General features: G+C 39.8%; 1 protein-coding gene across 1 annotated transcript; it reads left to right on the top strand.

Moving 5' to 3' along the window:
- The first annotated feature begins 585 nt into the window (after positions 1-585).
- On the top strand, positions 586-13,360 carry LOC116057692 (DEP domain-containing protein 7-like). The gene is made up of 12 exons (XM_031310279.2): positions 586-837; positions 1,162-1,347; positions 1,575-1,716; positions 1,822-1,917; positions 2,872-3,035; positions 4,042-4,240; positions 4,640-4,791; positions 5,072-5,263; positions 6,955-7,097; positions 7,317-7,442; positions 10,195-10,270; positions 12,879-13,360. Exons 1-12 carry the CDS (start codon positions 741-743, stop codon positions 13,088-13,090), a joined length of 1,785 nt encoding a protein of 594 aa, XP_031166139.1. The 5' UTR covers positions 586-740; the 3' UTR covers positions 13,091-13,360.
- The last annotated feature ends 628 nt before the right edge of the window (positions 13,361-13,988 follow it).

A 13,988-nucleotide genomic window follows, 5' to 3' on the forward strand; every position in this document is an offset into this window, starting at 1 on the left:
TCACTGTTACATTTTAGTTGAATTTAAGTGTCAGGGCATTCCCCCACATCCAGATAGCCGTACCGCGATTGGATTTCATAAGAGCGAATTGTTAAATTGTTAGAATGTAATTTAAAATCTTCTTTAAAAATAAACATATATGTTTATTTAGCATGTTTGTTTTATCCATATGTGCTCGTGCTGTGTTCCCCAAGTGGTAGGCCAGGTCTCAGCTTCTACAATGAGTTTTTTTTTTTTTTTTTTTGCCCCCCCTGGCTCGAATGTCAAACTCCGCCTATGTTCAAAACACAAATGAAATGATTGAAATAGTCCAAACACACACAAGATATGAATACACATTCATATATCTCCATCTATTTTTGTAGCATACTAATAGGTAAAATTGCACAAATTAATTAACTGATTTAAATTATGTAAACAGGTTTCAGGCAGTGCTCTTTACATTTTTGGCACTAGGATTTGTTGTTTCAGCGTGTAATATGAACACATCATGTCAACATAGTGGACCTGGAGAATATTTGGCGGTATGCCTATGTAGGCTACAAATGGATCCATTAAACTCCTGTGTCAGATGGCACAAATGGCTAAGTCACGGTGTGACTTAGCCATTTGTGCCATCTAGCGGTTAAATATTAAACTTGTACATACTGAAGGAGCTTCTGCTTGGACGTGGTTTGTTTCACTGGTTGCTTTCTCCTGCGTGTCCACCCACCTTTTATTAACTAAAGAAACGAGCTTATATGCATCGGCTTTTCCATCATTTGGTATACATGGCTTCAATAAAAGAAAGAGCCGCGGCGTTAAACCTTGCAGAAAAACTGTGTGTGCCTCCTCAAGGTATGTTAATCAAACCGCATTTCAACGAGGTGTTTGGACTTCTGCAGATCATGGAGGCCTGTTCATGTGTCTGATTAGTTCATTTTATCTTGGCCAACTACGATAAACTAAACGCACTAAAATGTACTTAAGTTGTTGGTCAATTCTCACTTATTAACAAGCAACCCCCCGCTGGTGAAGTAGTTAGTTCGACTGTCTGTCATTCATATTCCTCCACAAGCCTTTCCTCTTCTCCATGTTTTGTCATCTCTCAGATTGTTCTATACACCCTCCTCTATGTAGCCTAAAATATGACTCTTGATTTCCTGTGTGCCTTTGTCTTAGCTCATGGAGTGGCCAGTAAACCAGTCCAGTCTCCCTCCATTTGGAGTGGCCTCATCTCCCACCTCAGGTCTAATGTGACAGTGAAACGTCGACGAGTTCACCTTAAGTCTCACAATGACTGTTTCCCCGGCTCAGAGGCTGTTGATGTGGTGGCAGAACACATCAGCTGTGTCAAAGTCTTTGAGGGTGTGTGTGTGTGTGTGTGTGTGTGTGTGTGTGTGTGTGTTTGTTTGTTGGGCAGTGGATTTGATATATGGTAGCATTCTGTGTTCTTAAGTTTTACATCAAATATTTGCCTCGATTTTACATTTAAGGGTTCCATTTGACTCAAGCCATCTCATCATTTTTTCTTTATGAACCAAAAGACATTCAACAAATTGCCATTTCCCCTTTCTGCTTGGTTAAAATGTAAGGTGCCAATGTGTCACGGGACAAAGTGGTGTGTGTGTGCCAGGCTCTGTTGGACTGCAATGTGTTTGAGGCAGTGGGTACCAAAGTGTTTGGCAAAGACAAGAAGCAAGATGTGTTTCAGGACAGCAAGAGTGCTCTTTACAGGTTATACACACAAACATACTCATCAAGTTACCTGTTTTTTTCGGCAGTTAAAATGTCTTCACAATGGCTGTGAATGTGTTAACATGGTGCCTTTTTTACACACAGGTTTGTAGGTGTGTGTTCTCCTTCGGTCGATGAGTTGGAAAGAGGTTTGCTTGTGAAAGGGATCCAAAGACTCTTCTGCAGTGCTCCTTCAGACAGGTACAACGTCTAAATCATTTTATGAGTCACAAGTCTACATTAAAAAAACATCATATAATGCAGTTCAATACAACACCACCACTAACTACAGCCTCCGCAATAACCATATAGTTAAACCTATCTCATACAGTCTCTGCAAAGTCACACAAAAATTGTCTGTGTACTCAGTAAACTGCTCAGTAAATGTGTGTGTGTGTGTGTGTATATATATATATATATATATATATATATATTCTTTGATCGCGGTATACAGCATTTTATAGCATAAAAGTATATACCATGATTTACATTTTCTGGAAAGTCTATTAAAAAACATTTAAAAGAGTACTTCACCGATTTAGCATTGCACTATAATATTGTCAGATTCAACGATGGACAGTTTCAAAGGGAAAAAAATCTGTGCAGCAGAACCAGAGACATCTTTTTTTTATTCTTTGCATTCTTCTTCCTTGTCAAAATCTGGCACCCACATTACCCACAATGCAACACAATCACCAACAGATTAGCTGGAGATTTGTGTGTGTGTTATGCTAGTAACGGCTAATGTAGCTAGAGCCAGTAGCCTCAAGCAAGAGATGAGGAGTGGGTCTGATTAGCTCACTTCTTTCTAACTCCACCCCTCCAGATTTTTTAGATTTTAAAAGGCAATTTATCAGTTCCCCTTTAAAGATTTGAAAATTAACAGATATGAATGTTTTTGTTTTTTGTCAAGTAAATTGAATACCTGACAAATCCAAGTACTTAATCACATTGATGCAAAACCCTGTAAATCTAACGTTGCCATTAAACAGTCCGGTTCATTGATTTGGAACATTGCCCACAATGTCTAATACAAGCAGAGATATTAAAGGGAGAGCAGACACTATAAATATGTGGCAAAATCTCTACAAGAAGTCCCATTTTTTTATCATGTCACCAGCATAAGCTCTCAGCTGTCTCTGTTTTGCATTCCAGGCAGGAAGAGCAGACATGTCCCACTGGCTCACATGTTCAGATGTCCACCCCTGTCAAATGTACTCAGGCATCCATAAAAGCCAACCAACTGGACACTCCAGAGCCTCTGGTGGACAGTGTGAGTCCCAGCAGAGTGCAGACTGACACTGTTTTACCACAATCATGTAAGACACTAATGTCAGCATGTGTGTATTTCTTCCTGTTGTGCCACTTTTCCTCTGTTAAAGCATAAATTAATTATTTTAATATTTTTTCTCCTAATGTTACAAACTTACTCATGGTCACAGGGCTTTGAGCCTCTCTCAACATACACTGAGTGAAAGGCAAGAAAACCCCCGTAGTAGGACACCAAAGAGAAAAAATGAAAGAAATAGCTCTTTCAAATAGACCTTTTTCACAGCAGAAGTTTAGACATAATCATAGTAGGAAAAGCACAGGTGCATTTAATAGCATTAATGATGGTTGTATTCCACTTATGGAGCCCCTGGTATTGCATGCTGGCTTACTGGAATAACTTACTGGGACTCTCAATGGAACTGAATCACTGTTAATTTCACCTGTGCTTTTCCTACTATGACAAGTCTAAATGTCTGCAGTGTTAAGGGTACATTAGGGTACCACCAGGGTTGAGTTCCATTGAATTTTAAGAGGCAGATCTGAGTTTTACCAAAGTACATGTCATGATATAGTTTTGGTCATGAGTGCCAGTTCCTTCAAATGGAACCCTATTGATTGATAGTCATCTTAATGCCTACAAAGCATTTTTGACACCAAATTATTACCACATTTCATATTTTATTTTCACTCTGGATCAATTCAGAAGTACTGACCACATCCCATTACTAGGTGTTGTCTTCTTTTTCCAGACATTACTCTTTTCCTTAATTTACATTTTTAGCTGATACAGTAGTGTGATTGGAAAAAGCCTGAGTGTGTTATGCACCTTTGGAATCAAAGACTAAAAAGTGAGGAGAGGAAAGACAGAAAATTAATATACTAGGGGAGATTTCTTTTTATGCCTCAGTGCCAGAGACAGCCATGGCCGAAGGCATTATGTTTTCGGGTTGTCCGGTTCTAGTTTTATTTTTAAAAAGGCCTGTTTCCCTTGGAATAGAAAACCATACAACAGTACAGTATGATTAATATTTGTTGTCTCGCTCCACTCCCCAGTGGTAAACGAGGTATGGCAGGAGCAGACTCTGCTCAGGCTGTTAAACCTGGTGGAGCTCCCCCTGCTGGAAGGGGTGCTTCAATGCAGCCAGACCCCATCCCCTCCTCCAATTAACCTGCTGGCTCACAGTAACCCAGACCTGATCTACAGCAGTAACCACCTGGACAGGCAGATCATCAGGGCCTTCAGGGACTCTCAGTATGTATGGCTTTAATTATTTGCTGCTTACTTAACACTAATTAGCGATCTAAGCTGCAATACTGTGCTGCATATTTATATTTTCCATACATCTGTTACTGGTTCCTCAGCCGATTGCTATTAATGCAAATGTTATTGTTATCCAAAATATTGGATTAAAAAAGTATGCCTGCATTCCATGTTATCACTTCTTTCAAACATTAAAAAAATATAAGACAGAACCACATTAGTGGTTTCCCCATTTCCAGTCTTTGTGCTAAGCTAAATTAACTAGTAGCTGGTGGTAGCTTCATATTTACAGTGCAGACAGAGTGGTTTCAATCAAATATATAGCGTATATAAATATAAAGATATAGTATCTTTAATTTAATGAAAAAATCTTTGTTGATTATCCCTCAGGGAGGATGAGTGGATCTGTGCAGCTCTGGACTGTCTGGACTTCCTCCCTGATCAGCCAGTGGTGGAGCTGAGCAGGGAGCTGCCGCACTGTTTCCCGCAAGATCAGGACAGCTGTGAGCAAGTGCCAGCTGGTAGCAGTTCACAAGATCGAGGCAAGTGCTTGGATGAGTATCACAATGGGGGGGTTGGTCTTCAAGAGCAAGGCAAGAAACTGGTGTCTTACAAAGGCTAGTGCCACTACCTGATTGTGTTTGGTGTCCTCACTTTTAGAAATACAATATGTATATGCTTTTTTTACAGTCTACTCGTGTCAGCTCTAAAGAAATGTTTGTTAGGTTTAATACTGTGTGTCAGGTTTGTGTTGGAAGCATACAACTGCCAATGTTAACAATATTACAGTATACATTTTAATTTCTGTATTTCTGGCTTCAGTGCAGTCTCTGAGGTCTGTGTCCACCCCAGTCAACAACAGTGATGAGCAGCCTCCTCTCTCCCAGAGGGGTTTGGCCCAATGTAAGCTGCTGCTGTACGGGACCCTGGTGAAACATTACAGCCACGCAGACAGACCTCCACTGCTGCCCCAGCACATGACTGACATCTACACAGCCATCACTGACCTGCTGGGTAATAACTAGGATTGTGACTTTAGAAACTGTGGTTTCTCACAAGAATGATTTTGTCGCATATTTAGATTAACACTGTCCTAGCAAAAACAAACCAGGGTTCGCAACCAAGCCTGTTTCCCTACCCAAGTTGCCCCCATTGCATTTTAACTTCATTACACCATGGTCTGGGTGAATACTTGATTCTGATTGGCTGCAGGGTGTCCATAAAAAAGTGATGTTGGACACTTAGTAAAGGAGTTCCAGTGAAACTGACTGTTCACCATTCGAAATTAATGTACTGCATTAAATGAAAAATAAAAATGTAAACCTGTTATTTCCAACACTGAGTGTGGAAATAACAGTGCCTCGTCCTCTGAACACCACAGAATGGCGCTAACACACAAGCTGCAAGAAATAATTGCACTGCCCCTCTGAACTTACTTTTACTGTTTCACAGCGATCATCTTTCATCCCAGTCGCTGTTCAACAAGCTATTTCAGGCTGTGGCTGACAGTACACATGTTGATAATTTGTTGTAAAAGTCTTGATATTGATTTGGCAACATTAACATGGCAGTCAAAGAATTTCTAATAAGGGAAGAAGTTTCACTCTCGATAATATATACTATACCCCTCAAAATCCACTTTTCTCAGGATATAATTTTTTGTCTAGTAATTTGAATGTTGCATTCGAAAGGGGAGGCAAAGAAAATATACACTGCTGGGTGTTAGATTTTTTTTAAAGTCGCTTTTTTGTTCTAAACGTTGTGTATGACGTCATTGACATTTTAAAAGTAAAATGTCAATGACGTCATACACAACGTACGGCCAGAGATACTGCTTTACGGCAAGCTCTCCCTGTCAATATACGTGCTAGAAAGAGGTTTGCTAATGTTTTAAAGACTACGCCGAAATCTTCACTCTGACATTCTGGTTCCGCTTCGGATGCCGTCAGGCTGGATCTCTGGTCGTAATCAGTCCTTCACTGACCAATCAGCATTCATTAGCAGAATGCTAGCGTGTTATGGGCAACAACGACTAAACCTGTAAGAAATTGAAAGGACATAAGTGCTTGTTGATTCAACTTTCGACCTATAATCCATGTTGAACTTGCAAAAACTATAATCAAATCTGAGCTTTCTCAACGGCAATCAAGCGAAAGAGACAAATTTAGCCGTCTAGCTCAATAGAGTCCCCTTCATTTTGCACTCGCCTGCGATCACCCCCAGTGGAACTCTGTTGGAACTGCAACCAAATTCGGTACAATGGGGCTAAATAGGGAGTGAAAAGGCTTTCCGTAGACAGGCTTTGGCTGAGCCAAACAGTTTTATGAGCTGAGCGGACTAGAAATCTGTTGCCAGGTCAGATCTAAGATCTGTCCTATTTACTGGAGCAGTGAACAACGTTTGCATTGCATAAGGAACTCATGGGATTGGAATGAATTTTCCCGGTATTAGTCAAAGCCTCAGGTGTTACCAAGGAAACAAATTACTTATTTGAAATAACTTTATATTTTGATTGATAAACTCATGAAAATATAAATTAATGGTCTTAAATTTTTTGTGTGCAATTGACCATGGTATGAGCCGGTTAATGACATTCCAGGTGTCCAATATCAGGAATTAAGGAACTCTGGCTGCTCGTCGGACGGTTCTGGTATTGGGCATTAACCCTTTTATATCAAATTAGTGTGTGTCTCTTGCCTTCCCAGTAAATGCTAAATTGGGCATAGCTCTTGAAGCTCTGCAGTTGTGTCTGAAGTTGCTGCCTTCTGGCTGCAGAGATGAGCTGCGCAAGCTGCTTACATTCATGGCTCTGGCAGCTGACCCGCAAGGGATAAAACTGGACAAGGAGGTAAGAGTTGGAGACTAAATCGAGTGTTGGATAATGCATTATTAAAATGTCCAAGAAAATAATGTCTGAAAGTTGAAAGTCATCACCATGGCACCACTTTTCCACCTGTCTTTAGCTAGAGAAGTAAGAAGCATGTAAAATAGAGGGCTTGTTTTTCCAAAACTGTGCAACCTGTTTTTTCTGTAATTTGACATTAAAGTTGTACTGCGGAATGTGTAGATGGAGAACAGACAGGCAGTGAAGAGGTCTTTCTCGAGGGCAATACTCTACAGCAGGGTTCTTTCAAAAGAGAAAGAGGACCTGATGGTGGTCTTCATACTCAGCAACATAAAGGACATTTTTAAGGTAAGGGAATGTCAGAATAATCAGAATCAGAAAAGGGTTTATTGCCAAGTAAGTAACACTTACAAGAATATGCTTTGGTGGACATTATACTTCTCCTCTTGTGCCCTGAAGAATTCCCACAATGGAATAAAAAGTAGTGTCCATTGCATTTACATATTCTGCTAACAATCCCATAATGCAGTGTATCACATTTAGATACAAAAACTACAGTTGTGACTCAACATCTGTCAGTGATTTTAAAAATGACGATGAATCATAAATGTCAGACATCTCAGTTTACAGCACAGAGTGTATATTATATAGCAAGAGTAGTGAATGAGGGAACAGGGAAGTGGTTTTGGTCACCTAAGAGTCTACAGCTATGCTAGCGTCTCTGTACAGTGGTGCTTTGAGCTATGCTCACATTGACAATGCTAACGCGCTGATGTTCAGCAGGTATCATTTTAAAGTAATTTAAAGGTGCAATATGTAATTGACAGCTAGTGTTTAAAATAGTTACTGCAGTACAAATTCAAAATACTGGAGAGAGTCATCTCCCCCACCCCCTCCTCCCCAGACTCGAAGTTCACGTTGGTTGCCAGGCTGATACCGGAGCATCCACAACAATGTTGCTAGACGCTTGTCTCACATAGCCAGACTTTACTCCACAGCACAGCGGAGTAGCTAACGTTAGATGCTGGCTATATTGACAGTCATAAAAGCCCATGCTCACGTGGAGCTCTGTACCCCACTGACAGACACACTTTTTCGGCTTAGAATTACCGTAGGAACTGCTAAAAATCCCACAACCTCGCCATCCTCTCCACACGCCAGACAGACACACTTCCTCGGCTTAGATTTACGATAGGAACCACTAAAAATACCACTACCTCGCCGTCCTTTTCCACCCGATTGAACACACTTTATTGGCTTAGAATTACGGCAACAATCGCTAAACACACTGCAAACTCAAGGTCCTCTCTTTCCGATTTACAGCCCCCCTCTCTTGGCTTCAAATAACTCACCGTTGTCGGCTACAGCCGCTGAACAGGCTACACGTTGTAAACAGCCGTGGCTGCTTGCCTAGTCCTCCTGGTAACGTTAGTAGTTAGCAGGGTTAGCATGGCGCCGTTAGCCGGATCACTTCACTGGCTGCATCTCAATTGTTTTTGCGAGTAACCAACTCGGGTACTCTAGCTACACAAATGTTGAAATGACATAAAATGCCCGTCCCTAGTAGCTGTGATAAATTAGCCTGAAGCTAATGCTTACCTGTTCAGGAGGAAATTAGCCAACTCTAGAATCCTTTTAGGCTCTAAGCTGTCTCCATCTTTCAAATACATCTCCCTCTGGTCACGCAACTATTAGAAACATGCCGTTTTTTTTTGTCGGGCAAAATCAATCTCCGTTGATCCTGTTCATTTGTTTGTTGCTTTTATGGCTGTACTAACCTTACAGCTGTAGCGCGCTGGGTTTATGTTTTTACAGGTATATCTGGCAACCCGGCCTGGCTGACAAACTGGGCAGTTGATAACAACAAACAGGCCAAAACACAAACAGAAATTCCATCACGAAACAGAAATTTCAAAAGGAGAAAATACTGGCATTAGCATTGTTGTCAGAAAAGATAGTATTTCAACTTAGCATGTTTCCTTAATATCTGATGACGCATTGGGGTCATTTTTGGATTTATTACAGTAAATATATTACATATTGGACCTTTTAATAGCTTTGAGATTTCAGTCTGGACCAAAGTGTTAGGCCGAGTTGACCGGCAGCCCCAACATTGCCATCCCTAGAGTCACACCGCTAGCATGCCTAAAAAAAGAATAGTCCAAATTTAAAAGGTTGTGATGTCCTAACTTCTAATGCCTAAAATGGGTAAAGCTCCCATAATACAACTGAATATAATTTTTCCTAAGCACTCCTTGCATGTTTTTTAAACTCCACGCCCGCAATGTGTAACAAAGCCTGTTAAAAATGTGTAGCCCCGAGCCTAAAGCTGAGCCTAGATAACCCTGATGACATCACTATGATGTCATCTGGGTTTCTCAGACTTGACAAAGCTCCAGAGGCACAGATGACATTATGCAACTGTTTTCACAGGTTGAGTAATACTCTGTACGCCTACCACATAAAATAAAGACCAAAACTCACGTGTTGTTTCTGATTAAATATAGGCTAATGAAAATCTGATATCTTGAACTCAAACTGTAAACCAGAGTATGGCCCTGACAATTTGTTATCAAAATGTCAACCCAGGATTTGCTTTATTGGTTTGAGGCTGACGTTAAAGTATTTGTTTGAGCTTTAACACTCAGTGCTACTGTAACTCATTGTTGCGTGAACAAATTTCTCAAATTGAGTTGCAAAATATATTTTAGAAAATGCTTGGGCTGATCCTAATGCTTCAAAGCTTCGATCATTGCCATGGAAATCGATGCCCAAATCAGTATTCAATTGCTTCTTTTTTTGTTATTATTATGCTTCTTTTTTATTATTATTATTATTATTATTATTATTATTATTATATGCATTACCCCAAACATTTTAAATAGCCCATGAAATTAGAAATAGTAATCCCACTAGCTTTGAAGCCCCAAAAGTGATATTCGGGACAGCCATAGAAAATGCTTTCTCAGACATTTGTGTGGGCTTCAGTAAAAAGGATAAGTGGAAACTTAAATTGAAATTTCTCAAGTGTAATTTTATCCCCAAAGCATTTTCTGCCAGTAAGTAATTTGCCACCAAGATTTTATTTTCTTTGTTCCAGATACCAGGGGCTCTGCACAAAGGAGTGAGTGACAAGCTGGCCAGTCTCGTACAGGGGAAGCAGCCCGATGTGACTGGTAAATGACTGCAATAGAGCTCAACAGTCACGCCCCTCCTCCGACCTTGGGTTCCGGAAGTAAATTTCCCATTCATTTCTCCCATTGACGTCTGGAAAAATCCATACATAAAGAGTTTTAGACCATGCCTTAGGCTAACCAGCTACGACGTGACTCCTAAGCATACAACATATAATTTAGAGTGAAAAAACGAACAGAAAATCCAAAAAAAGTCAAAGGTACAAGACTGTGTACATAGTTTCATTATCGAGCGAAGGAACTACTCATCCCATAAACCACCGCGCACCACTGAATAAAGGAAGCTACGTTAGTTTAGCTAACAGCTAATTCAGCTAACCGCTAGCTGAGAGAGCATGTAATAACTTTAAAGGACCCTCAAAATAAAACCTGAAAATAACCGTTAAACTATATAACAGCTGTTACGTCAGCTGTAGCCTGCTTTAACCAGTGTTTAGTTTGAGTTAACGTTATTTTAGACTGAATCAAGCTGTCAGCTAGCAGTTAGCCAAATTAGCTGTTAGCTAAACTAACGTTAGCTTCAGTGCTTTATTTGTAAAGTGGGAGGTCCCGGAGGCAGAGGGGAGGTGGATCCGGCGAGTCAAAACAGGGGTTGGAGGTAACGAAAAAAAAAAGAATTTACACTGGCTACGTAGCTTCTCTGACTAAAAAAGCCTAAACAACGCTGTGTGTACATTAGGGCATGGTTTATTTTTATTTCATAACATGCACTGCATTGGTGCGAAATGTAAAAAAAATACACTAACAATCGTTTTCACAAGCAGCAATTATCCATCGGACTATTAAATTAACCAAAAAACCCACCGTGGTCTCCACATTCTTGATCGGCAGAAACATTTTTTGCTTGTTTGGGATCCGACTGGCCAGCGTATTTGAAAAAGTTAAGCAAACTTTGTTGTCTTTTTGACATTTTTCCCGAGTGAAATGAGGCTATAACAGCAATCTCAACCAGCACAAGCGCTTGTGTCACTTGAAGTGCAGCGCCGTGCTGTTGAAGTGCCTCCCCTCCCTCCATCCCTCTCCCCACTCTTACCCTGAAAATTCACCTCAAAATGCATCGAAAATACAAACGCAAGATTTTTGTGGAACTTCAATGGGGAATAAAGACTAACAAGACAGATAACAACATTGAATACTACACAAACAGTAATTTATTTTTTTCATTTAGGCGAATTTTTCATGGTGACACAGGAGGTGCCGGATCCAATAAAAAAGGTTCAGGATCCAACGTTGGAGGTGAGGGAACATGTTCCGGCTCAAATTAAGCCCTGGTTAGCTTCCCGGTGGAGGCTAACGACAGAAGCGTGGAACCGATCGTGTTTCGTGCAGTGTCGTCAATCCTCGTAAAACAAGATTATCATTTTGGGCATGCACATGACTGATCGTGCAGGCAGCTCCCGGCATTGTTCAGGATTGTGGGTAATGGAGTACTTATCCAAGACATCGAGAATAAAAGACATTTATCTCAAAACAAGGTTGGTGCCCCATGAACCTTTGGCATCTATATGAGCATATACAATCGCTTAGTCATGTCGTAGCTGGTTTTAAGTCTACCATCGACGGTTACGATTTTATGGCTTATACAATTTGTCAATGGAGAAATTGCATTGTATTTTTACTTCCGGAACCCGCTGTTGAGCTCTATACCACCATGTATCTAGTTACAGAACACTCGGGGGGGGAGACACAGAACGGTTATAACAGTAACATCTCTGTGCTGAATTAAGGAAAGGTGCATTGTATTGTTTATGAATTAAATTCAATTTGTAAAAGAGAGAATGTGTTATTTATTATAGTAAATGTTACACAGCCTTGCTTAAAAGCTACACTAACCAATGTTTTCATATTACAACAGATCAAATGTGACAGGGGTCGCGTGATGAACCCACAGATAATTAACACGGGACCCTACAGTTCTCCTCAACTCTGTGGAGTGTCTTAGTGTCTTTTAGCTCATTGTTTGATTTTTACGGCTAGTTTTTGTTTACTCTTACGGCCTCTTATCAATCTCAAATACGTTCTGATAAACCTCCCCAACACCAAACTGCAGACAAGGTTAGCAACTAGCTGCTTTACAGAGCGGAGTATTTAGCAGGTATAGAGCTATATATTCCCATCAGAGGATGGTGGACACAAAACAGAGCTGAAAGCAAAGTGAATATTGACCAGACATTTGTCGAGTGGGCAGAAACTTAAATTGAATGCTAATGTTGCTCCATTTCTGCCTGATTTGTAAGTGGCCACACTTAACACCCTTAGCAATCATGTGTCAACGTTGTGTTGCCCCTGAGTGGCCACAACTAATAACCAAGGCCACACTGAATCTGCAGACGCAAAATTTTCCGCAGAATTTTCTGCAGATTAAAAAATAATTAAATTAAACTCAGAATGTTAACAAATCTCCACTACAAGCAGAAAAACAGTCCGCTAAATTATGCAGATTTAAATCTGGATCACTGCTGAAAACTGTAAAATAATAATAACAAGCAGATTCTGTTTGGGCCTTAATGCAATGTTCATGATTGTGGCAGTTAATTTTAACTCTTAAGTCCCTCCCTTTTAAAACTAGTTTTTATTTTCTGTCCTTCAGGCTTTACGTTCTGTCAGCGTGTCTCCAGCAGGACTTGCGCTGACTCTACAAAGAAGACCACCAACCAGGAACTGTGGATTATGCTAAACAGCATCCACCTGGACACCAAGAGATCTGCCAAGGAGAAAAAGCGCCTACTTGGACAGTTTTATCAAGCCCACCCAGAGATATTTACCCAGTACTTTGGTGAATCTGCTGTTAATGTGCTGTAGTTTTGTGAAGACTATGACACAGTATATATCTCTCTGTCTTTTACAGTCAGTTTCAACAGTAGCTACTTTTTGCCTTTTACATTTTTGGTAAATTGTTGGTCTTTCAGACAAAAGCTAACTGACTTAAAAGACATATTTGTGACTGACAATAAATCTTAGCGGAGATTTTAAAGATACCTCCAGCATATAATTGCGCTTGTATGTATGTATTTGCTTTTATTGAAGAAAAAAATAAATAAACAGTTGATATGTGTTTGGCCTTGTTTCTTTTGAAAAAAAATTTAGAACATATATAGTATATTCCTGTGGTTAAGCTTAAACATGTGTTTTTTTCTTTTATGGGTGTGAGGGTTAACAAAACAAATGGAACAGAAACAAAAAGATGTATCCTATTATTTGTAAAGCTAATTAAAACAATTGTAGAATGTCAAACAAAAGTAACTAAATCTATATGCTACAACAAAAAAGTGCCTTTTGTGAATTAAAATTTTCTTAGTCTGTAAATATGTGTATGTTTCCTGATATACTCAACCCCTGTATTTGTGTATTTTAATTTAATTTGTGTAGCAAATTTTGAAAAATATGGATTGATGGACTGACTATAACAGTGAATCAAAAAAGTGTCTTCTTGCAAGATATGTTGTGAAAATTCTCTACCGAATTATCTAAAAGTTGTTATTTCATTAACCTAGCTCACTTTACAACCAAATTTAATTTGGGGAATTGGACATAACCTTCAGATCTTCTCAACACAATTTCAAGTAAGATGGCGGACAGTTATCCCATTAGTTATGACTTCATGTCACATCTATTGTTTTATATCTATGGTCTGGCAATGTGAGACTGTGTGTGTGTGGGCTTGACTGTTACTTCATGTTAGCCTCACCCGTACAGGAAG

Source organism: Sander lucioperca, chromosome 7, assembly GCF_008315115.2.
Source record: "Sander lucioperca isolate FBNREF2018 chromosome 7, SLUC_FBN_1.2, whole genome shotgun sequence".
In the NCBI taxonomy this organism is placed as follows: domain Eukaryota; kingdom Metazoa; phylum Chordata; class Actinopteri; order Perciformes; family Percidae; genus Sander; species Sander lucioperca.